The sequence below is a fragment of the Corapipo altera genome, unplaced genomic scaffold, assembly GCF_003945725.1.
Source record: "Corapipo altera isolate COAL_440 unplaced genomic scaffold, ASM394572v1 60935, whole genome shotgun sequence".
NCBI lineage: Eukaryota > Metazoa > Chordata > Aves > Passeriformes > Pipridae > Corapipo > Corapipo altera.
Window position 1 is genome coordinate 378,683 of NW_020885003.1, and position 21,617 is coordinate 400,299.

General features: G+C 38.7%; 1 protein-coding gene across 5 annotated transcripts in view; it reads left to right on the forward strand.

Annotated features, from left to right (window-relative positions):
- MCC (MCC, WNT signaling pathway regulator) overlaps positions 1-21,617 on the forward strand; it is a 184,968-nt gene that overhangs the window by 145,421 nt on the left and 17,930 nt on the right. For all 5 annotated transcript variants that reach the window (XM_027667207.1, XM_027667208.1, XM_027667211.1 and 2 more), the window contains 7 exons: positions 4,511-4,657; positions 4,959-5,048; positions 5,735-5,883; positions 7,589-7,729; positions 8,877-8,977; positions 11,523-11,706; positions 18,532-18,766. In XM_027667207.1, the coding sequence (XP_027523008.1) occupies positions 4,511-4,657; positions 4,959-5,048; positions 5,735-5,883; positions 7,589-7,729; positions 8,877-8,977; positions 11,523-11,706; positions 18,532-18,766 (1,047 nt within the window). The remainder of the gene's footprint in view (positions 1-4,510; positions 4,658-4,958; positions 5,049-5,734; positions 5,884-7,588; positions 7,730-8,876; positions 8,978-11,522; positions 11,707-18,531; positions 18,767-21,617) is intronic.

Consider the following 21,617-nt stretch of genomic DNA (forward strand, 5'->3'; position numbering starts at 1 on the left):
CTCCTAGGTATAACAGGGAAAAAATGAAACAGTATTAAAATGCTGGGGAAAAAAGTGCTATTACTTGAAGGGTTCAAAGATACTGCATGATGAAAGAGGTCACAAGTAGGGTAGAAGCAAAAGAGTCACAAGCATGTTGTTTGAAACTAGCTTAGAAACAAAAGGAGCCAGGTGTCCTTTGAATGTGGAAATCAGTGACAAAAGCAGGCAGTTTGTAGCTCTGGTTTTTTATTTAGGGTATGTTAATCAATCATGTAGTTGTGAGTATACATGTGTAAAATACAAAGACTGAAAACATGTTCTTAGATTCATGATTACAGATAATGACAATATTTCTCTGTAGTATTTTTCTATAACCCATGATGCATTTCTGCAAACATGTCTGTGATGCCTGTTAATAACTTACAAAGTCTTTCGTAAATCCAGCATTGCTGTAATGTGTCAACCTCTTTTCTTGTCTACTCTTGCTGTCTTTTTATTTAGTTCTCAAGGTATGCACAAGAAATTATGCTTTATTTCCTACTCCAGTTCTCAGAATTAAAAGGGGAAAAAAATGAGAAACACAGCTAAGCAATTGGTTCAATTGCTAAACATCAAATTTCCAGTTACTTACATCCTCATTAATAACTTGAGAACATCTGTTTACTCCTGACTTCTCTTGGTAGCTAGGCTGTCCTTTGGTCTGAAGTATAATGGCTCTGTTGCCTTGTGTCTCACTTAATGACCCTGCTCCTGCTCTTTCTAAGTTTCCAACACTTCTTTATTTTTGTAATTCCTTGGACTTGCTGCAGCTGTTTAGAAGATATTTGCTCTTTCCTTTTTAAAAGATATTTGCTCTTTCCTTTTTTTAATTCTGGATTTCACATATGTTTCCATGGATTTCTCCTTTCCCCCTCCATTCTCTACTCCTTTTTTTTTCTGATCATATAATTATATCTGCCTCTCAGTCACTTTCCATCTCAATTTAGAGCTTTGAGAGTCCATGGCAATTTCCATACCCTTCTGGGTGTTTCCATCTTTAAACTAGTATAATGCAAGGACTCCAAAAATTTTTCTTTAAATCCTTCATTGTTATTTCTCTCTTTTTCTGTCTTTCAGTGGAACTTCTTTGGGTTTGTTTCTATACTTGTTTTTACCCATCAGATTTTGCTAATTTTGCCGTCCATTTCCTGTAAAATATTCCCTTCTTCTCTCTCCCATTTCCAGGTGTTTATTGTGTCTCATGTGCAGTACTGCAGTTACCTTCATTCTACTAATTAGCATAATCCTCAGAATAATGTATATTACGTTGGTAATGACACACTAAAGAGTGTTAGAAGTATGGAGTACGGAGGATCAGACAATTTTTAATCATGCTTTTAAAACTAGTCTTTACATAACTCATATGTCCACCAATCCAGAGAAGAGACTAACTCTTCTGAACTCTGAGTTTTTTTGGTTTTGGGGTTTTTTTAATCCTGTTCTTTGGTCATTTTTTATTTTTCCTTTAGAATTGCTACAAATGTGGAAAAGTACTTTTTAAGGAGATGCTGCATCTATTTACAGTGGAGATTTTGGTGACCAGAAATAATTACTTAAGGTGTCTCTGGACAGTGTGGTGGGTGGGCAGCACAGTCATGATATTTTGGCTTGGTGCATGTGTGAATTCTGAGACTGGTGATTTTACAGGTCAGTCTTAGCCTGTTATTCTCTCAGAATTACCATCCAGTACTTAGCATTGCTAAAGTTAGTGCAGTTATTTATAGCAATCAATTCAGCATGAAATTTCAGAAATAGGGACCTGAATCAACACATCGAGAAGTATAGATAAGCAGGCAGCTTCTTTAAGCTGTAGTTGCTTCTATGATACAATATTAAAGCAGTGAGTTCCATAGATTAATGACTGCTGTGCTCTGAGTGTTCTTTCAGAAATGCTCTCCTGAGAAATCTTTGCATGTGGCCTTAGCTGTGTTCATTTTTCTTCATGTTGTTGATGTTTTACAGGTCCTTAAGAATAATTGGCTTTGTAGTCATGGCCAATAGTTACTGCTCACTAATAAAACATAGACTAAAGGAAACCTATCTGCATTAAATTTTTGTACATAGTGTCTTTGCACAAGGAAGTTTTAAACTTTAGAGTCAATGAATGCTTAGGATTTAAACAACTTTAACGCTCTCTTTCCTGATTGCACGTAAATTTAGAATGTTATTTGCTTTTGGACTGAAATTGTCCAGGACTAGCTTCTGGGCATAGGTGAATATTGTAGCAATTTTTAAATCAGACATTGAGATGAGGATTTGATTTTACAAAGAATACATCTGTAGTGGTCTTTCTGTTTGTTTGCTTTTAAACAGTGTTGTAGCTTAAGCACTTGTGGAATTTAGTTTGGAACAGCCTGGGTTAAAAGAAATACTAATAAATAGTAATTCTAATTTAGTGAAGTTTTGGGGTTGCTTCTTTTTTTTTTTCAGTGTTAATGCCACAGTGCAAATCCTATCTGCACTGATGTTTCACATCTGCAGGCAAAAATATACATGCGTGGTTAATTTCAGCTTTATGCATATCAACAGGCTGAAATGGTTGGTTTGCATCAGTGGAGCACTTCTGTCCTTAAGGTTTGCATTAGTGCAGCTGTACCTATGTTGAAATTATATATGCCTGTATGAACAAAGGAGGCCTCAGCTGCAAATATGTAGAAGATACTTGCTATAAATATGCACTTTGTACACTGCTCAGTTAACTTCATGATATAACTGCAGCTAAGATGTACAATTCTGGGTCAAACACCCATATCCATTTTTCAGCAAGCTCCTTTAAACACTGGAGATTTGATCTGAAGTTTTGTGTACTTCATTTGTTTGCATTCATATTGGTTAAGATGTAGCACTCCTCCACAACTGAACAGGGAACTTGTGAGTGCAGTTAGGCTTTGTGTGCTTGTGCTTTTGTTCTTGCCACCTACAGCTTTTTATTAGCAGCATGCAGTTGTTGCACTCTTTTACGTAAAACACACAGGTTTTTTTCTTTTTTTTTTTTTTGTAATTTGCAAATACCTAAAATTTCTTTTGACAGTAAGTGCTCAGGCAGCCTAACCTTCAGTTTGCCTTCAACAGAGGGAGAGAGGCAGGGATACTCTTGAGGGAGTAGAAGCAGATGGTAGAGGATTGTAGGAGGCATAAGATACTGCTTTGGTGACTGGGGAGTGTTTCAACTTTAACTCTTTCCTCAGTGCAGTAGGTTGTAGAGATCTGTTTATGTTGTGCAGAGAATACACAACTACTGCTGCTTCAAGCAGAGATTGATTAAACACTGCCCATGTGCACCCACTGTCCATGCGCACCTGCAGCGGAAGAAGGCCCAAGCTTTAATACCACTTGCATATTTTTTGACTAAGGGATTTCTGCATGCTTAATCATTTCTTTGTATAAATGTATTGTATTTAGTGTAAAATCCCACCTTGTTTTACACAGTAGGAGTCAAAGTTGTATTTTATGCTATGTACAGGGGGATCAAATGGTCTGAACTTTTATTTTATTGGACTTAAGTTAAAATTTCACCAGTTCTGTTTTGCGGAGGGACTGTTCCATCAAAATCAGCACAGAAACCTGCATATTGAAGGAAAACTGTTTTCAGGGGAATTTCCTCTTCAGATGGTTTCCTGCCCCTTCTTTCATCTCACACTCTGTGTTTGAAATCTGTGGGAAAAATGAGCTCTATCACTTTACCTTGTGGCATAATTGTTGTGTTAAGCAGACAATTTATTCTTTGACTGTTAAGATCTATTCCAATGTAAACACTATAATCTTTAGCTCAGCTATAGTTTGGCTCCTGCAGACCTTTCTTTTTTTTTTAACCCTGCAGTACTGAAAATCTTTTGACATCAGTTCTGCAAGTATCTGATATGTGATGAGGACCATGCAGTGTTTGCAGTGTGTGTTTACAAAGAGCTTCTGCAGGCTGTTGGTTGGGTACTTCGCTGGGGTTGTTTTGTCTATACATCATTCATTGTATGGTAGCTTTACTTAACTGTACTTTTTAAAGCGTGATTAATATTTGAATGTCTTTAACCTTTAAATATGACAAGATGATCCTCTGATTTATTGATGTCAAAAGGGTTTTTTTCAACTGGAGTTTTCCATTACCAGCAGGAGTGCCATTGGATTTGTTTAGGCATCATTATCTTAGGCTGGAGCATTAGCTTTACCCCAGAGAGAATAATTTCTATACATACAGTACAGCTACACTGAAGGGGTTATATAAAACAAGGTGAAACTTTGAGTAATTACTCTACAGTATTATATCTGCCTATTTTCATATTGCAAAGAGTTTTTAAAAACTGAAAACAATAGAATTTTAAAATAACCTCCACTCATCTGCTCCTCACATGAAAACTTCACAGCCACCAGAGTACCAAAATATAACTGCTGTGCTGAAGCGAGGAGCAATTAAACTTGGTTAGACAATGAGAAAAATCTCCAAACTATTTAAACCATATAAGTGGGAGAGTAAGAATGCCGTGTTTTACTGTAGGTTCGAGAGCTGCAGACACGTTTGCAGAGCGTGCAGGCAACGGGCCCATCCAGCCCCAGCCGTCTCACTTCTGCCAATCGACCCATCAACCCCAGCACGGGAGAGCTGAGCACCAGCAGCAGCAGCAACGACATTCCCATTGCCAAGGTGAGCTCTTGTGTGTTTCAGTAACCCTTCTCATTATCTAGGGAAAGCAGGTCTCATTTTGCTCTATGCAGGAATAACTGAGAGGTATTTAGAATCCCCAGAATGTTTCCTAAGCAGGTCTGTGAACTTGAACTGTGGGAACAAATTAAGTGTTAATGATTGTAGTTCTCTCAGTTACAACACGGGTCAATTTTATAGTAGTTTACTTAAGTTTTGCAAGTGTAACTAGAGCACAGATGCATTTTGTGTAAACTTCATGAACTTTATTGCTGTGTAACCTGTGCAGCGTTCTAACTTGCAGATTGCTGAAAGAGTGAAGTTGTCAAAGACAAGATCAGAGTCTTCATCATCTGATAGACCTGTCTTAGGATCAGAAATCAGCAGCATAGGGGTAAGAACTAATAATTACGTGCATGCATGATACCTTCTGAAGATGACCTGTGTTCCAATAAAAGAAGCATTGCTTTCTTAATAAATTAATATATGGACTGACTGAAAATACTTTAAAATAACTTTTAAAGAACTTTAAAAGTTATTTAGAGGAAAATATTTCAGCATAGAATATTTCACCTAGTATTAAGATCTCATTTTCTCCTAACTAGTGGCTAGAAATCATTCTCTGAGTGACTTCAAGAGGAGTCATTTCCTCCAAAATATTTTTCAAGAAGACTCTCCAGTTGCATTTCACAACTTTCAACAGTGAAATGGGTTCTGCTTTGAAATGCCAATGTAAATCAATAACGCTGCTGGTACTGTGTGTTATATTTGTTTTACTGAAGAACTTGGCTCTAACCTTTTGCTAAGCTTTCAAGAACGTAAATAACTTGCATAGTAGGCTTTTTAAATGTATGATGAAATAGTGGCCTTCACCCTTGGTTAGTAGAATTTTAAATCAAAATGGCTTCTAAAAGTGGAATCTTGTAAATATTCTATTCAATGTAAAATTCATAACAAAAACCGAATAATGAATGCCTTGAAGTGAGTACATGTGAGCAAATGCAGTTCTCAATGCAGAGTTCTTTTGAGAGAAATACAGTGGTTATCTATTCACAATAATCTATTAACTGCCCTGTGCAGGTGTCTAGTACTGTGGCTGAACATTTGGCACATTCCCTCCAAGACTGCTCAAACATCCAGGAAATCTTCCAGACTCTCTATTCACATGGATCTGCTATCTCTGAAAGTAAAATTCGAGAATTTGAAGTGGAGACAGAGAGATTAAATAGGTAAGGTGGAAAGTTAGATAATGCTCAAATGTGTTGCTTTCTATTAGCTTTGATAAAGTTACTGCATTTTTATCCTTTTTGAACATCAGTCCAAGCTCAGCTGTGACGGTTGCAGATAAACATAGAATGTAGGTGCTGAAGAGAATATTGAATCATATGCAAAGGATTCTTTCCATGAGTATGACAGTTTGGTTGTGTGTTATTAGATCAGCCCAGCACCTTCACCTGTGACAGTTTGTACTGTGGAGTGTCCCTCTCTGTGGGTAACCAAATAGTCATGGTATCTTTTTTCATAAGACACATCACTGATAGAAATAGGGATTCCCATAACATAGTCTCCCTCATTCTGGAATTAGCTTGCTTTGTTTTGTCCTGAAGAAACAGAACAGTCGCATTGACTGTATCCATAAATGTATTCATGTGGTGGTGTAGCATATATACTAGTAAATAGATTTCTGTCTGCAGAAGAGTGATTGCAGCTTTCTGGTTGTAGTTAAAATATTGGTGGTGTTATCCTTCAATAAGCTCTGTCAAAACCAATGCTTCATGTCTTTTTTTGGCACATAAAGATCAAAACGGGTGATCAGAAACATGAGAATCGTGTTTCTGGCTAAGTTCTCTCTTCCCCACAGCCACCTCAAATTTAATCTGATCAGTAAAATATCTCTTTTATTTATAGCTCATGTTTTTGTAGTGTTGCAAAATGTGATCTTTGTTTCTTTCTTCTTCTTCTTTTCTCTTTTCTGTACACTGCACAATTATGCTTTGACAGCATGTATCCTTATAGAAGGTGTCGAAGATACAGAAAGTGAAGCATCTGAAAGTCAGGACTTTATTCTGATCACTGAATAAAGGGTATACTAGCCATTCTCATTCTTCTTTATTAGGAAATCAGTGATTTTAGAGTCCTGCAAGCCACTGATTTCTTCATTAGCTACTTGTCCAAATTTTGAAATTTTTTACCTGTTTTTGGCATATATCCACCTTTTGCATTTAGGCACAGTACACTGATGTGTAGTGCAGTTATCGGCACAGAGAATAAACAGTAATAGTTATATTCTGAAGCTTCATTTTCATATTCAGAGTTAGCCTTATTGAGAAGAGTATTACAATGTAGCTTCTGTTCCACTGTTGCCAGAACATTTGGAGATTACAGTGCCTCACTGAAACCTCATTCATAGTTTGGAAGTTCCCTCTCTAATCACAACTAAACCATGACTTCAGGTGATTATTCTGGATTTTCCAAAGAAAGGAGGCATTTATGCAACTGCATGATCCCTACACACACCCTCAATTGCACTAGTGAATATGCCACTTCAAACAAGAAGCAAATGTGGCAGCAGGAAGTGAGGAATTGAGGCAGAAAAACTGAGCAAAAGGTTAATGTGAAACTGTCCTATGCGGTCTTTTACCCTAACAAAAAAGGGTATAACCTTCTGCTTGCTGCTGTTGCACAGGGTTGTGATTATGCTTTATGGGAAGGTGAAAAGAAGAAGAGGCTGTACTAAGAGAAATTTCTATCCTCTTGGCCCTTGATAAAGGGATACAAAACTGATGGAGTTCGCAGTCTTCATTTAAAAAAAAAATAAAATGTGTAGACCAAATTTTTTGTTTTGTTTTGTTTTAAATTATGGTTGTTCTAGAATTTTCAGATCACTGACTGTAAGTTAAGCTTGAAGGTTGCAAATTACTTCCTTTTCTACAGCCGTATTGAACACCTGAAATCCCAGAATGACTTACTGACAATAACACTGGAAGAGTGCAAGAGCAATGCTGAGAGGATGAGCATGCTTGTTGGGAAGTATGAGTCCAACGCCACGGCCCTCAGGCTGGCATTGCAGTACAGGTATGTGCCTACAAGGCTAAACTTGACAGAAGCTTTCCAGAGTGAAGTTGTTGGTGTGCCATAATAATACTGTTTCTTTTTGTTTCCTTCCTGAAAAAAAGTCCCTTTAGTTAAACTACTTGGCAGACTACTGAACTGAAGTTACTGAGGCACTGTATTTCAAGTCTAGTTCTCCAGCATCTAAAAGAAATAAGCAGATTTATCTCTTCATTTTTAAATACTGAATTAACATTTGAATTAATGATTGTGCATAGGCTCAGACTATCTCTGCTGAATCTGGTCTTAAGATATAGGTTCTCTGTATTAGGCACCTTTCACAAGACCAGTGGGCCAAACAATAGCGTTGTACTCCACATAATTCAGAATGACTTTGTATCACATCAGTTGGAATTGTGGATTAATTGCTTAGTGTTTGCTAATAAGTATCTAAATTTACTTCAAACTGTATGTAAAAAGGTGGATGTCATTTAACACCTTCAGCTGCAACTAATTTGGAACAGGCAGTTCTGGTCTTAAGACAAATTGTGTGCCTTTAAAAAAATGTGTTTTCTTACCACCAGCCTTGAGCAAATTACTGGGAAATCTAAATTGCAAATAGGTATACTAGTATATATATTTTTTAAAAAAAACTGTTAGAATGCAGCATGAATGAGTGACTCACAACTGTAGTTGGAAGCTGTTTTGTTGTAAGGAAGAAAATCTTACAGCCAGGACAGATCCAGAAGTATTTTTCATGTGTCTTCTTTACTTCTTACTACTGCAATTATCTTGTAGAGTATAGAATGCTGTATTTTGTATAGTAAGAAGGTCTGGGAAAAGTTTCACAAAGGGATCATGTGACCACCATTTGTATTGGTGTTTCAAACATGCTTCTGGAACTTCCTTCACATCAGGTCATTCTCTTCCCTTTTATCTTGTTGCATTACTTAAGGTCAACCTGGCACTGTCATAAGGAAGGAGAGAATGTTGAATGCCTGTGATAGGAGATATATGTATTATGTTATCTAATATCCCTGCTGTTAGACAAGTAGTAGGAAATCATACATACCTTTGTTGCTGTTGTTGCTCTTGCAGGTATTCTTCCTTTCTAAATTATGGGTGATATTTTGTGTGATTTTTGTTTTCTGTAGTTTGTTTTCTCTTTCAGTGAACAATGCATAGAAGCGTATGAACTACTGTTGGCATTGGCAGAAAGTGAGCAGAGTCTTATTCTTGGGCAGTTCAGAGCTGCGGGTGTTGGTTCTGTTGGTAAGATATCAATGAATCACTTCATTTAATTTTTTTTTTGCATGTCAGTTAGCATTAGAGTTGGTTGCAATGGTGAATCATCTCATGACACATTACTTAAGAATGATCTCTGGTCTTTTCTTGTTTTTAACTAATTAAATTATTTTACAAACCCCAAAAACAAAGGAAAAGGAAAAGAGAGCAATTTAAATTCACCAGTGGATGCTATCACAAGGGGATGCCTAGGAGGGGCGAGACTGCTACAGGCATGCAACTGTACAGAGTGGAATAATTAAACAATACTTGTGGGCATATGTGGCTTAGGGCCACACAGCTGTGGTAACTGCAAGTGTGGATTCTGTTTGAAGCAGTAAGACTGACCCCCCAGAAACTGAGTATAGTTTATGAAAAAATGGGATTAAAACAATACTATGATAGCATGGAGTAATTACAAATAAAAAATAAAAAAGCCGTAATTTTTCATATCCCTCCCATTTTACCTATGCTCTTAAATTTTTAAATGCTCTATCTTTTGTTTTACTCTGCTGGCAGGGATATTAGGCTGTATATTCTGGATTTCTCTTATTTTGTGGTTAGTTAATCTTGTGGCTAAGTGTTGGTTTTTAATATGCTGCTTGCTAAGAAATGGAACAAGCCACTACCATAGGTTCAGTACAGTTCAGAAGTGTGTGGAGCTTGACATTGCTGCTGGCTCCGCTTTTCTGATAGAAAGACATGTTTACACGATGACAGTTAAATCTTTCCCATTCCTTCCATTGATAGGAGAAAGCAGCCACAATAATCTTAAAGCGGAAAGAAGGGAAACCTTCAGAGGGAGAATAATAACCCTTCAGGCTGTCCTGAGCCATAGTTACTGTCCAGTGGGTTCATGGCAGTAGCTTCTCAGGAATCACTGAAATGTAAATGGAAAACTTTTAGACACAGAGTGGCCATCTGGTTTTAGAGCCACAAGACTGACGTGGTCAGTCTCTTGTTTCAGATGACTGGATGCACGCAGCCTGCAGTCACTGTGCTGCTCTCCATTCCCCTTACTTTGTATCTCCCGCAGTGCTCAATGCAGGAGCATTTGTGTACCCGTTTCACCTGTGCAGCATGTGCAGTGCACCAAAAAGATGTCTGAGATTTTTTTCCACTTTTCTTCCAAGCTCTGGTCTTTCTTTTCCACAATGCACTGTGGGGCTTTTCCCTGCTGGTAGAGATCAGTGAACAGCAAAAGTAAATTTAGTCTTGGGTGTTCTGTTCATGTAGGAGGCAGAAAGAAATTTTTGAAGGGAGAAATACTTTGGGTTTCAGTAGGGTTTCATCTGACATGCATTTTATGAAAGAGACTGTAGTTTAGTTTTTGTGTAGGTATCTGTCTGCAGCTCTTAATTATGGTATTACCAGTTACAGCCCTGAGAAAGAAATAGTGCAAATTTCCCATTACATAACACAGCTTGGAGGAAGTTGTATATGGTTTTTGTACCTTTACTTCACCGTGAAATTTGATTAACACACCTAGATAAAATAACAGATTTTTGGTTTGAAGATCAGTCAAGTTTTATATCAACATCTGTGAGCGGAAAATTCATGGGAGTTGCATCACTTAGATCTGAGCATATCTAACTGCTCTTAATGTTCACCCTTCCTTCTTCCTCATTAATGTTCTTTCTAGTGCATGCACTTCACTTAGCAAGTGTGAAGTATGGGTAATTGGTCTTCGACTCGAACAAGAATGAAATGAAAATCTGACAGAGCAAAGTGGGTTTTTTTTAATCTCTGACATATTTGGATTGTGTTTGGTAAAATATGAGTGTATTGTACCTTTAATTTACAAATATATTTGTAGATTTTCTGTTTAGCCAATAGCGTGTCTTACTTTAATAACTTGATGGCAGCTGGAGGACTGTAGGAGTAGTGACAATGGTGGTTCCTGCTTCTGCTGAAGGGATGTCTTACCAGCTACACAGATGCTGTATAACCACTGGAAATTATAGCAAATTAATAAACACTATTGCTAGTTTTCTTTTGGCTTAATATGCACGGCTGTAAACTCTGAAAAGCTGCTTTTAGGCAGTAAGGCAATTCTTCCAGCTGGCAAGGTAACCTGTAAGAAGGTGTTCTGGCAAACCATTAGGCTTGAGGTCAAGGTGTTTTTGAGAAGAAGCCCTGGAAATGACCACACTGTGGAACAGCACTGCACTGATTGGAGAAAGAGTTGTCATTTAGGCTGAGGCTTTTTCAGTGTGTTAATAATTCGAGTGTCTGAGCCTAATCTTAATGGACAGTGCAGACCTTTACAAACAGAGAAGCTGGCTAAAATAATACATCATTTAAGACATGTACAGGGAACAAAAAATACCTGGAGCTTGTGACTGGGACGAAAGTGCGTTCCGGGTCAGTAGCCCAGTTACTACAGAAGTGAAGTTGCTTTTACCTCACATATTGGTAATGTATTTTCATAGTTTTTGTATAAACTAAGAGCGTGTAGAAGGATCTCTATTCTTGCTTTAACTTCTATCACCTTCCTCAAAGCTCTGAAACAGATTTTTTGCTTGAAAACTAGGAGACCAGACAGGTGATGAAAACATCACACAGATGCTTAAGAGAGCTCATGACTGCAGGAAGACAGCTGAGAATGCAGCAAAAGCCTTGCTAATGAAACTAGATGGGAGCTGCGGGGGAGCCTATGCAGTCACTGGCTGCAGTGTGCAGCCCTGGGAAAGCCTCTCATCCAACAGCCACACAAGGTAAATGCAGCTCCTCTGCTCTCCTAGTGCCTGAGTGTTTGATTTCAGACCGGAAGTTGTATTGTATTTGCTGTTCTGCCTCCCTCACATCAGTCCCTCAGTTTCTGTGCTTTGATTTGTAAGTCACCATGCCTCAGTGGTCTGATTGTTTTTAGACTTTGAGCAACTCCAGACAAGAAAGGTTTTGTGTAAATTTGTTACAAGTGGGTGACTCTGGACTTTGATCTTCCTCATAAAGGTCAAAACCATTACGTTTGTTTTACTTCACTGACTTTGTGGCTGTTTGGTTGGAACTCAAATCATGTACTTCTTACTCTTATCTATTGTATGGAGACAGCACTAACATACAGAGAACCAGAGATCTGAAATATGCTTCCACTGGCATTTTGGAGTGCTCAAGAATTGTTTTTTAAATGTTGCAAGTCTACCTATTTTGTTTTAAACCATTTCCTCTCCCTTCTCATTACCCTTTGCCCCTCCTCCAAATTATTCCTTCCCATGCTGTTCTTTTCACACCTGAAGTGGAACAGAGAGAGTGAGACCCTCCTGGAGAGACTGAATATTCCAGTTTCTCTGAAGACCTGTAAAATAATGAAACTTAGATGAGCTATTATTGCAGAAGCGTTCCGGTTCAAATACATCTGCCAGCAGCTTCATTTTGAGTTTTTGCCTGCCGATGGTATAATTATACTCTGTGTGCTTCTGTGTGGATACAAATTTGGCAAGCGTCCTGGATAAATATAGATGAACATTTTTCTTTTTAAGTGTTATTTTGGTTTCTTAGATTCACTCTAAAATTTCATTTTAATTCAGTTTTTGAGCCAGTTTTTTATTCAAATGCTGTAATTTTTTTTGACACTTCAGAAGTTTATTTTAGTACTGTATCATTTCCTTTCTGATACCTCCTCCAAAGGTTCTAATTTCCTGCCATATAACTGGCATGGAATAGATTAAAAGTGAGCAAAAAGGTAACCTGAGGGAACAGGGTCCTATTGTGAGGTAAATTTTAATGTTTTATTCGGAGAAGTTTTGTGGTGCACATTCAGTCTAAGAAAGCTGTATCTTTAGGTAGAAATTATGGTGGCTGCACCTGTGCTGGTAAAACGCTGATCGCCCGTTGTAGCAAAAGCATTAACTAGCCTTGGAAAGAAGTTACAAAAAGCTGTTCCAAGTGTTTACTTGCCATGTTTTGTGCCATATCTACACCCATATGTGAACGTGTTGTATGTGGCTACATGTAACACTTCTACCTAAGTTTACCTTGTTTTCCGTTCTATTGTTTGAAAGGGCCATTTTTGGTTGACCATAACTACCTCAGTGTTTTTTTTCCTTTTGACGTATCTAGCATGTAGTCAAAGCATAATTTTTTTTCTTTAAGAACAATTTAGATAGTTTCTAGTATTGACAGGGGAGAATTATGGGCAGGGAGGGGTTGTTCCTGTTCTGGTGTTTGCTCTCTTAGTCTTTCACTGCAAGTGTTTGGAATATGGTCTCTATAGTCCTTGCTTTCTTTAACATAATTTTTTGGGGTTTGAGGAGGAGGATAAGAGAGGGAGATATCTGTATTTGTGTCTTTGCACATTGTTCACCATGAACGTTTGGTGGTCAGCTGGCACTATGTGTATATTTATTTACATATAACATGTGGACTGAGGAGTTAAAGTTTCAACAGAGTATATTTAAAGTGTCATAGGATGTCAAATTTCATCACTATAAATTATGTCATGAAATGTAAAAATGTGATTGTAAATATTCATGTGTGCAAGAGAGACATTTTAGCTTGAGTCATTATCATTGTAGACTATCTTCTCCTGGCATGGAGCAGAATACTGTAATGAATAAGGTAACTCTTATTCTCCGGTTTGATATACGTGGAACATAAGACAGAAAAGCTTCTGTCACTCACCCAAAGTCAGGAATTTGTCGTATGGGCACCCTGATCTGATCGTCACTTATACATTGTTGTCCCTCTCCCCTCCTGCCATGCCAAATGTAATTTTGTCTTAGCCTAAACATACATGTATCAGTGAAAATATTTTTGAAACTTCAGCTTCTCCAAAAAATACAAATCTTCTTTCCTTCTGTTCAGATCTCTATCAGTAAGTACTCTATCTCAAGTTTTAAAAATTGAAGATTTTGTCTTTACATGTCTTCTTCCTGTCATTCCGGATCCTTCTTGTTTCTCTCCAGGCCCCTACTCCTACTTTTTGAAGTTATCCTGCCTGTGACACCAGCTCTCTCAACTCATTCACGTGTGCTCTCTTGTCACTCAGCTCTCTGCTACTCCAGACAGACATCCATTGCCGCAAACCTCCAGCACTCTATGGTTCTTTGATGCTCATGGTTTCCATTTCCTTTACATTTTTATTACAGTGCAATCTAAGCAGAGATAGCAAAGCAGACTGTGGATTTCTAACTGTTCCTGGAGGCTTAATGATTTTATTTGTCTTAAAGAACTCTGCCTAGGTTTTTCACCCAGAGGGTAGTTGGGCACTGGAACAGGCTCCCCAGGACAGTGGTCACAGCACCAAGCCTGACGGAGTTCAAGAAGCATTTGGACAATGCTCTCAGGCACACAATGTGATTCTTGGGGCTGTCGTGTGCAGGGGTTAGTGTTGGACTTTGATGAGCCTTGTGGGTCTCTTCCAACTCAGGATATTCTATGATTCTATGAAGTTCTATAGAACTGGAGAGTAGAACAAGTCAACGTCATCAGTGAGTGCTGTGTGAACCACCATTTGGGGACCACTGCGCTGAAATTAAAATATTTTTACAATATGTGATTCGAACGTACTTTGATTCTGCAAAACATAACTGTTTTAGTGTTGCAGGCATTTAGTTGCAGATATGTATTGTTACCTTTTGCCTTTGAAACCAACTGAAGAGGTAGTGGAATGTTGAAAACTATCTTTTACTGAGAATTGTGACAAATGAGTAATTCTTCCCGCTGTTGGAAATCCTGTAGACTGTGGATTTACAGTGAAATTGTTGACCCATCTTGAGCTTTGAAATTTCAAACGAGATTCTGAATGTCAAATCACTGAATACATTACTGAGAATAAACATGTGGTGAGGCATTAGTGGCAAGTGGCTAAAGACTGCGAAAGGGAGCAACTGAAATGAAAATAAACGCAATGAAAGAGCATCTAAATTCATTTGGCTGGCAGCAGCACTACAATAATGTTGCCAATTCAGTTTTTGAAAATAGAAATCAATTTGCAGTGTAGTTGGAAGTTGTAATTGTTTTAAATGGACAGAAGCTAACTATAGAACATATATTGCCAAAAGGATTTGACTGATTACACCTTTAGAAGGAACCAAAAGAGAAGGAGTCCAGTTGTAACACTGACTGAAAAAGTTGTATTTTATTCTCTGCTACACTAGCAAGCCCAAGCTTACAACTGGATTCATGGAGGGAGAGATCTGGTCTCTTATACGCAAAGGCAGTTCTCTTCAGTATTACGCAGTGTCACAGAATATCTGCACTCAATCAACTGTAGGAATATACCTCTCATCAGAATTATCTCAGATATCAGATAAGACACTGACAGACAAGATTATCTTGGCTGAAGTGTGCAAATAAGTTCTTTAGAAATATCCAAAGAGATATCTCAGTGTTATCTGTGCAACACTTTATTGCTGCACTGAAGCAGTCGCAGAAGGAAGCAGGGTAGTTTACCAAAGGTAATTCTAGCCAAATAGACTGTTGTTTGCCATTTGCCTGGTTGAAATATTTGTTGGTTTCTCAGGAAGTTAATATCTTTTGGCATTGTGCTGTTCCAGATCTCAAGCAACGTATATACTGTGTAGCAAGTGCTTTCTTTAAAGGGTTAGATTGTGTGCAGACATTCAAGCAAGTTCGTTATCTTAAGTGTTATCTTAGTTCTATCAGCTTTTGTATTATCCACTCAATTGCTGAATTGCTTATTTATTTATTGACTTGATTTTTAACAGACAAAATTATGCTTATATAGGAATTTGTGGACACATTTTTGTAGTGTACAGAAATTACTCACAGACAAGCACTGTTGAAAGCCTCCTTCGTATCCATCCACTGTATTTTATACACACACATGCATGCCAGAAAATAAGACTGCACGTTATGCTATACCAGCCCACATATTTGCCATAAATTGTATATGAAAATTAATTTGACATCATCCAGGCATGACATCATTGTAAAAGACTCGAGGGATGAAGCAAGTGTGAAGAATATTTCTCTTTGCTTTTTCTGAATACAATAGCAGTGAGAGTGAGCAGATTGATGTTGCATTCCCTCCAGCTGTGATGAAATTGTGATCCTTTTTCTGTCCTTACCTACACACTGGAGAAATGAGAAACTGCACATCTTTTGCAACAATTTCCTGTGATTTTTGGATGGATGCATTATCCTATAAATGTTTTCCTTTTTCCTGAATGCTGTCAGAAGGGAGAGTGATATCTGAAATTCAGGATGATATGCACACCAGCTATCATCCCTTACGCAGAGCAGCAATGGACTAGCATTGTGGCTGTGGAGAGCTGTGTGGTGGGGCTTTAGGGGGAACAAACCCTGGAAGAGCTGCCATGGGAGCTCAGAAACACTGCAGTGTTGTTTCTGTCCCTCATCGTGAAGCCTCCTTTTTACAACAGCCCACAGTGGGCTTTGTGCCCAGCTGCTCCCAGTCTTCTGGATGGGGGCTTGCTGCTAAATCCTGGGGGGGAAGGGAGGGTTCTAACCCCTTTGTGTGCTAGCTGAGACAGGTTCCTCACTAAGCTCCCCTCAACTTCTTAAAAAAAAGAAACAAGAATTAAAAGAGCAGCTTGCTAGCAATTCACCAGAGGAGCCAACTTGGCTGCAGGCAGGCAGCCAGGACTGAAGTAAAAGCAGCCTGAGTATCCCTGGCAACAGCCCAGACTGCCTTCCTTAGTTTGGACTGCACTCCCCTAAAATATGTGTGCATAGCTGTGGGTCTTTAAGGGCCAAAATCTGTGACTATGCAGTGAGTATGAAGTCAAGCTCAACATAACAATAGACTTCCAGCATTTTTCTGCTCAGGTTTCAGCAAGAGAGCTAGGTTCTCTTTCCTTTGCAACCAGAAACTGAGGTGAGGTCTTTATGCTCCAGTATTTGAAGCCTGTGTAGACTTTGAAAGCTGTCCTTACTCCAACAACAGCTGTTTTACATTTAATCCAGAAAAGCTGTACAATTGCTGTCTTTGGATGCTGAGGAAACTTGCAACATGAGTTCAGTACAGAATTACCTATTTTTCACATTGTCTATCCTCGTAATTTTTCTGTCAATATCTACTTCAGTGAGATACCCTTAGGCTCAGTAAAGCAGGTAGGTACTGAGTGCTTTTATCTTCACTGCAAATGGAAATGGATGAAAACGAAAGCAAAGACCAATTTACAGTTGTGGAAACTGTGGCAGGCACCTCTTATCCCTCAGAAAAGGAAGGAAAAATGTGAAATTGACAGAGAACTGTAGTCAAGAGCTGTAATGCGATATTTCATGAGGGGGAAGGATTTTGAGAAATCTTTTTAGACCTGCCAATTCTCCATCTTCTCCAAGGCTGTGCTTGGAATTTGTGGGAAGACTGGCAATTATTTGAAGCACTTTAAAAACAACGTAGCTTTAGCTGAAGTAGAACCAGAAGAGTTGATAGGCTTCCCCTTTTTCACATTCACAGTATTTTAGGACAACATTCTGGATCTCACAGCATGTGGTGGGTGGGACTTTTTTTCTTAGTACAAAAATGTTGAACAGCAGTGCAATTTGATACAGAAAGTGATTTATTCCCCTGCTGATAACTGAGATCATCTAGCATTCCAGACAGGCACAGTTAATGGATGACTTATCCCTCACCCAGCAGCTGATTACAGGACCTCAAGAGACAGCAGGCAGCTTTGAGTGAAACAACATGGCATTTTATTTTCCTTTTAGTGTTATTGCAGCTATATTCAGCCCTGGAATGCTACAGCTGTATCAGTCTCGGCCCCCTGCAGAACTGGCATGCACGTAGGTGGGTGGGCAGCACTGAGCCACCACTGCTCTAATTCTTAGCACCATTATCCTCTTTTTCTGCAATCTGTGTAAACATCTCTGGGGCAGAGTAATGGGCAGACATTTTTTTGGTGCCCGTAGATAGGAGAAGATTCACCAAGTCTTTTATTATGACTTTTTCTTAAAATTCCTGCTAACCTGTGGGTTGACTTTAAAATCCTCCAGCCCTGAAGGAATGCCAGTATACTGAGGAGTACACCTTAAAATGAGCTGAAAGATGCTATCTCCTGGCATCTGCCAGTGGAGTTTTGCTCAGGTTGATTCCTGAAAGTATCCATTAAAATATCTGAGGTGATAACTGGCCATCAGCAGAGATAAATCAGGTCTAGGCTGATTCTTTTTTCTTAGCAGATGCTTCTTCCGAAAAAAGATGAAGACTCATTATCAGAGCAGCAGAAAGAAGCTTGGCTATTGCTAAGAAATCTTAAGAAGCTTTTTGCTCTTTTTTTTCTTAATTTAAAAAAAGGATTTTTCCAGAAGACACCATTTCAGAAAAAGCAATTTGGTTACACACCACTAAATGTCTGGCTTTGCGGAGAAGTTGTCGCATGATTCAATTTTCTCATGCAGCTTAGAGAATTAATTTCTTTTCTGAATTTGTCACACCCCTCTGCATCTTCTGAACATTGCAATGTCCAGTCCATGCTACATGTGTCCTTTCTGTGAACTTTTAAGTAAGACTCAGATGTGTTGGTAAAGTATCAGGAGAGTTTTTGATGTAAAAATTGAGATTTTGTTCCAAATGTTGTTTTTTCTAATACCATTCTTTCTCTTTCCAGTACCACCAGCTCAACTGCAAGCAGCTGTGATACGGAATTTACAAAGGAGGATGAGCAGCGGCTGAAGGATTACATCCAGCAGTTGAAAAATGACAGGGCAGCAGTGAAACTGACAATGCTGGAGCTGGAAAGCATCCACATTGATCCCCTTAGTTATGACGTTAAGCCACGCGGAGACAGCCAGAGGCTAGACCTGGAAAATGCAGTCCTGATGCAGGAACTTATGGCAATGAAGGTATTTTATTTATAACCAGGAGGTTAAAAATTGCTGACAATGCCCCTGTGCTCCAGAACATGCTCAGTCATGCATGGGAGGCTTGGTAGAGATCACTGGGTAATAAAGGGTAACTTTGTTGAAACACATAATCTGGACTGAAAATCCAGTAGTCACAAAGTGACAGAAGGCAGTGCATTAACAGTGAAGAGCTATGTGTGTTTTGAATTAGGCAGAAACTTCATCTGTGGATCTAAACTTGAAATGCTCTCCTTGACAAACCAGATGCTCTGTTTGAAAGATATGGCAGCTGAGTTGCTCAAGGGTGACCAAAAACATGATACAGCACTTCCCAAGAGACAGTTCATTACTTCATTTACAAGCTCGCAAATGTGCATCATGAATATTTGTGACCTGAAGCAGAACAAATTCACCTCCTTTTAATATAGCTGTGAGAGGAAGAATGGTCTGTCAGAACGTGTCACCCCTAATACTCTCTGGCAGTCATAAGTCCTGATCTGTTCTAGGCACTATGTTGCAATCTGTAGCTCAGTTCAGAGTCTGAGCAAAGACTAGGATGTGTAATGACTTCAGTTACAGGGGTTTGGAGAAAATTCTGGTTTATATGTCCAATTCTAAAGATGTGATATGGAAAACCTGACTTTTGTTGACCAGGTATAGAGCTTATATCATTTTAAGTCTGTCTTCTGTGTTGACTTTGAGAGGTGGACTAAAACCTAGGAACATAACAAAGGCAATACAAGTAGACAATTCTGTATGTATGCATTCAGAACTTGTCTGGTTTGGCTAAGTTTAAATAAGTTTAATTTCTGCATTTTAGCAAGTAGTATTTTAGTCAACTAATGGCAGATGTCTCAGCTGATAGTGTCAATCCTAATAGTTTCATAAACTTCTAAAGCTTTAGATTTTTATTCAGATGTGCTCCTTCTGGCTAACTGGTAGTTTAGTAATGATAATTATATTCTTAGTGGTGCTGCCCTTTCCATGATAACAAATATAAGTTTGAATAATGCATTCATTATTTGCAGTTCAGAAGAAAGATTGCTTGCTACCTGTCAGAAGATTTAAAGTTATGTTACTTGTTTGAACATGTTGTGGCTACAGCAATATTTTCCCCATAACTAAAGCATGCAAGATGTACTGGAAGACATTTGTAGATAATTAGATGTGTATTTCAAATATCATGTTTCATTCTCCTCTTTTGTGTCCACATATTCCCTGAAATCTTTTGTACACCATTCTTACCTCTACATTTAAATTGATTGGTGAAGGCAAACTGCAGAGCTACCTCTTATGATTAGTGCCCTTGCATTCCCTGACTGGCAGAAACACCAACAGTTGCATACCATAATTTCTGGTACAGTTTGGAGCGCTGGTAATCCTTTTGTTCACTCAACAATCATCTAACTTGGTTTTGACATATGGCATCTGTTCATAACTTTTGGTTGGACCTATCATACTGGGTTTTCACTGCAGGAATTGCCCCTGGAAGAAGAAATCTTTCTTCTTCGTTGAGTTGTGTGCATTGCAAACAGAATAGATACACGTTAAACCTAGGTGGCTGAAGTCACCTTCAGTCCTTTCCAGTACAGAGAAACTGACAGTACTGTTATTCATTGTAATTTCTTGTACTTTGCTGGAATTCACAATGTGGGAAAACCTTAGGTTTCTGAAAGAGACATGGTGAAAACTCAAGTTTGTCAAAGCTTGGAACACATTTGTTGGTTCATGATCTTCTGCTCAGAAATTGAAAACTGCCTTTTTTCTATGCATATCATCATCATCATGGCTAGGCTTTGCGAATGAAGATTTGGGAAAGGCTCTATCCACATTTGTTACAGGCACGCTGGTGGCTAATAAGGCCAATACGAGATAAACAAGTCAGATTGCAAAAGGCACAGCAGAAAGACTCCTTAGGTGGTATATTCTGCAAGGCACAATTCTTTCTGCGTTGTCTTTTCTCCTCAAGAGTGATCCTGTGTACTTTCTCAAAGGAAGCAGCAGCATTATAGATGGTGTGTCTCCAGACCTCCCGATTGGAGGCCAGAGTAGACCAGTTATGTTGATCAATATGGCCAAGGCTGAGATGTTGTTTCAGGGAGTCCTTGTATCTTTTCTTCGGGGCTCCTCTCTTGCGGCAGCCGATGGCAAGTTCACCATAGAGCAAGATCTTGGGGAGGTGGTGGTCCTTCATCCTTGAGATGTGTCCTGCCCAATGCAGCTGTATTCTCAGCAACTCTTCTATGCATGAAGCATTACAAAAGGCACAGCTACACTCTGCATGCTTTGGTTGCCAGAGAATGTATTACCTTTTTAGCATCCACGATTGTTGCTCAGGTCTACATTATACCTTGCTCATATGTTTAGCAAAATATAACATAGTTGAACCTAAAGTCAGGACTCATGGATGTATTGGCTTTCTGAGTATGTTTTTTGTGTCTGTTATTTGAAACATACCTCATACAGAATAGCGTATGCATCTGCCTGCTGCTGAGACAAATGGGGGATTTAAATTTCCTTACGGTGTTTCATTTAACTTGAAGCAGATGGACTCATCTGTGCTGCAGAAGACTTCATTGTGTATTGGCTTTTAATTTTTTCCCTCCCTTGCACATTCTTAGCAAGGATGATAGAGCTGACTGAGCCACTCAGTAATTTCCTGCACTGATGGGTCTTAAGATCTGTGCTGTCTTCCCAAAACTTGTGTCTGTATTGGAATCTCTGCTGCATCTTTTGGCACCTTCCATTTATAACTCCCGGTAAAAACTGATCTCTACATCAATCTGAAAATGCCTTTACACCAGTAGTTCTTCATTATTGATTAAAAAGATGTTTTGAGGGTGGTTTCTCT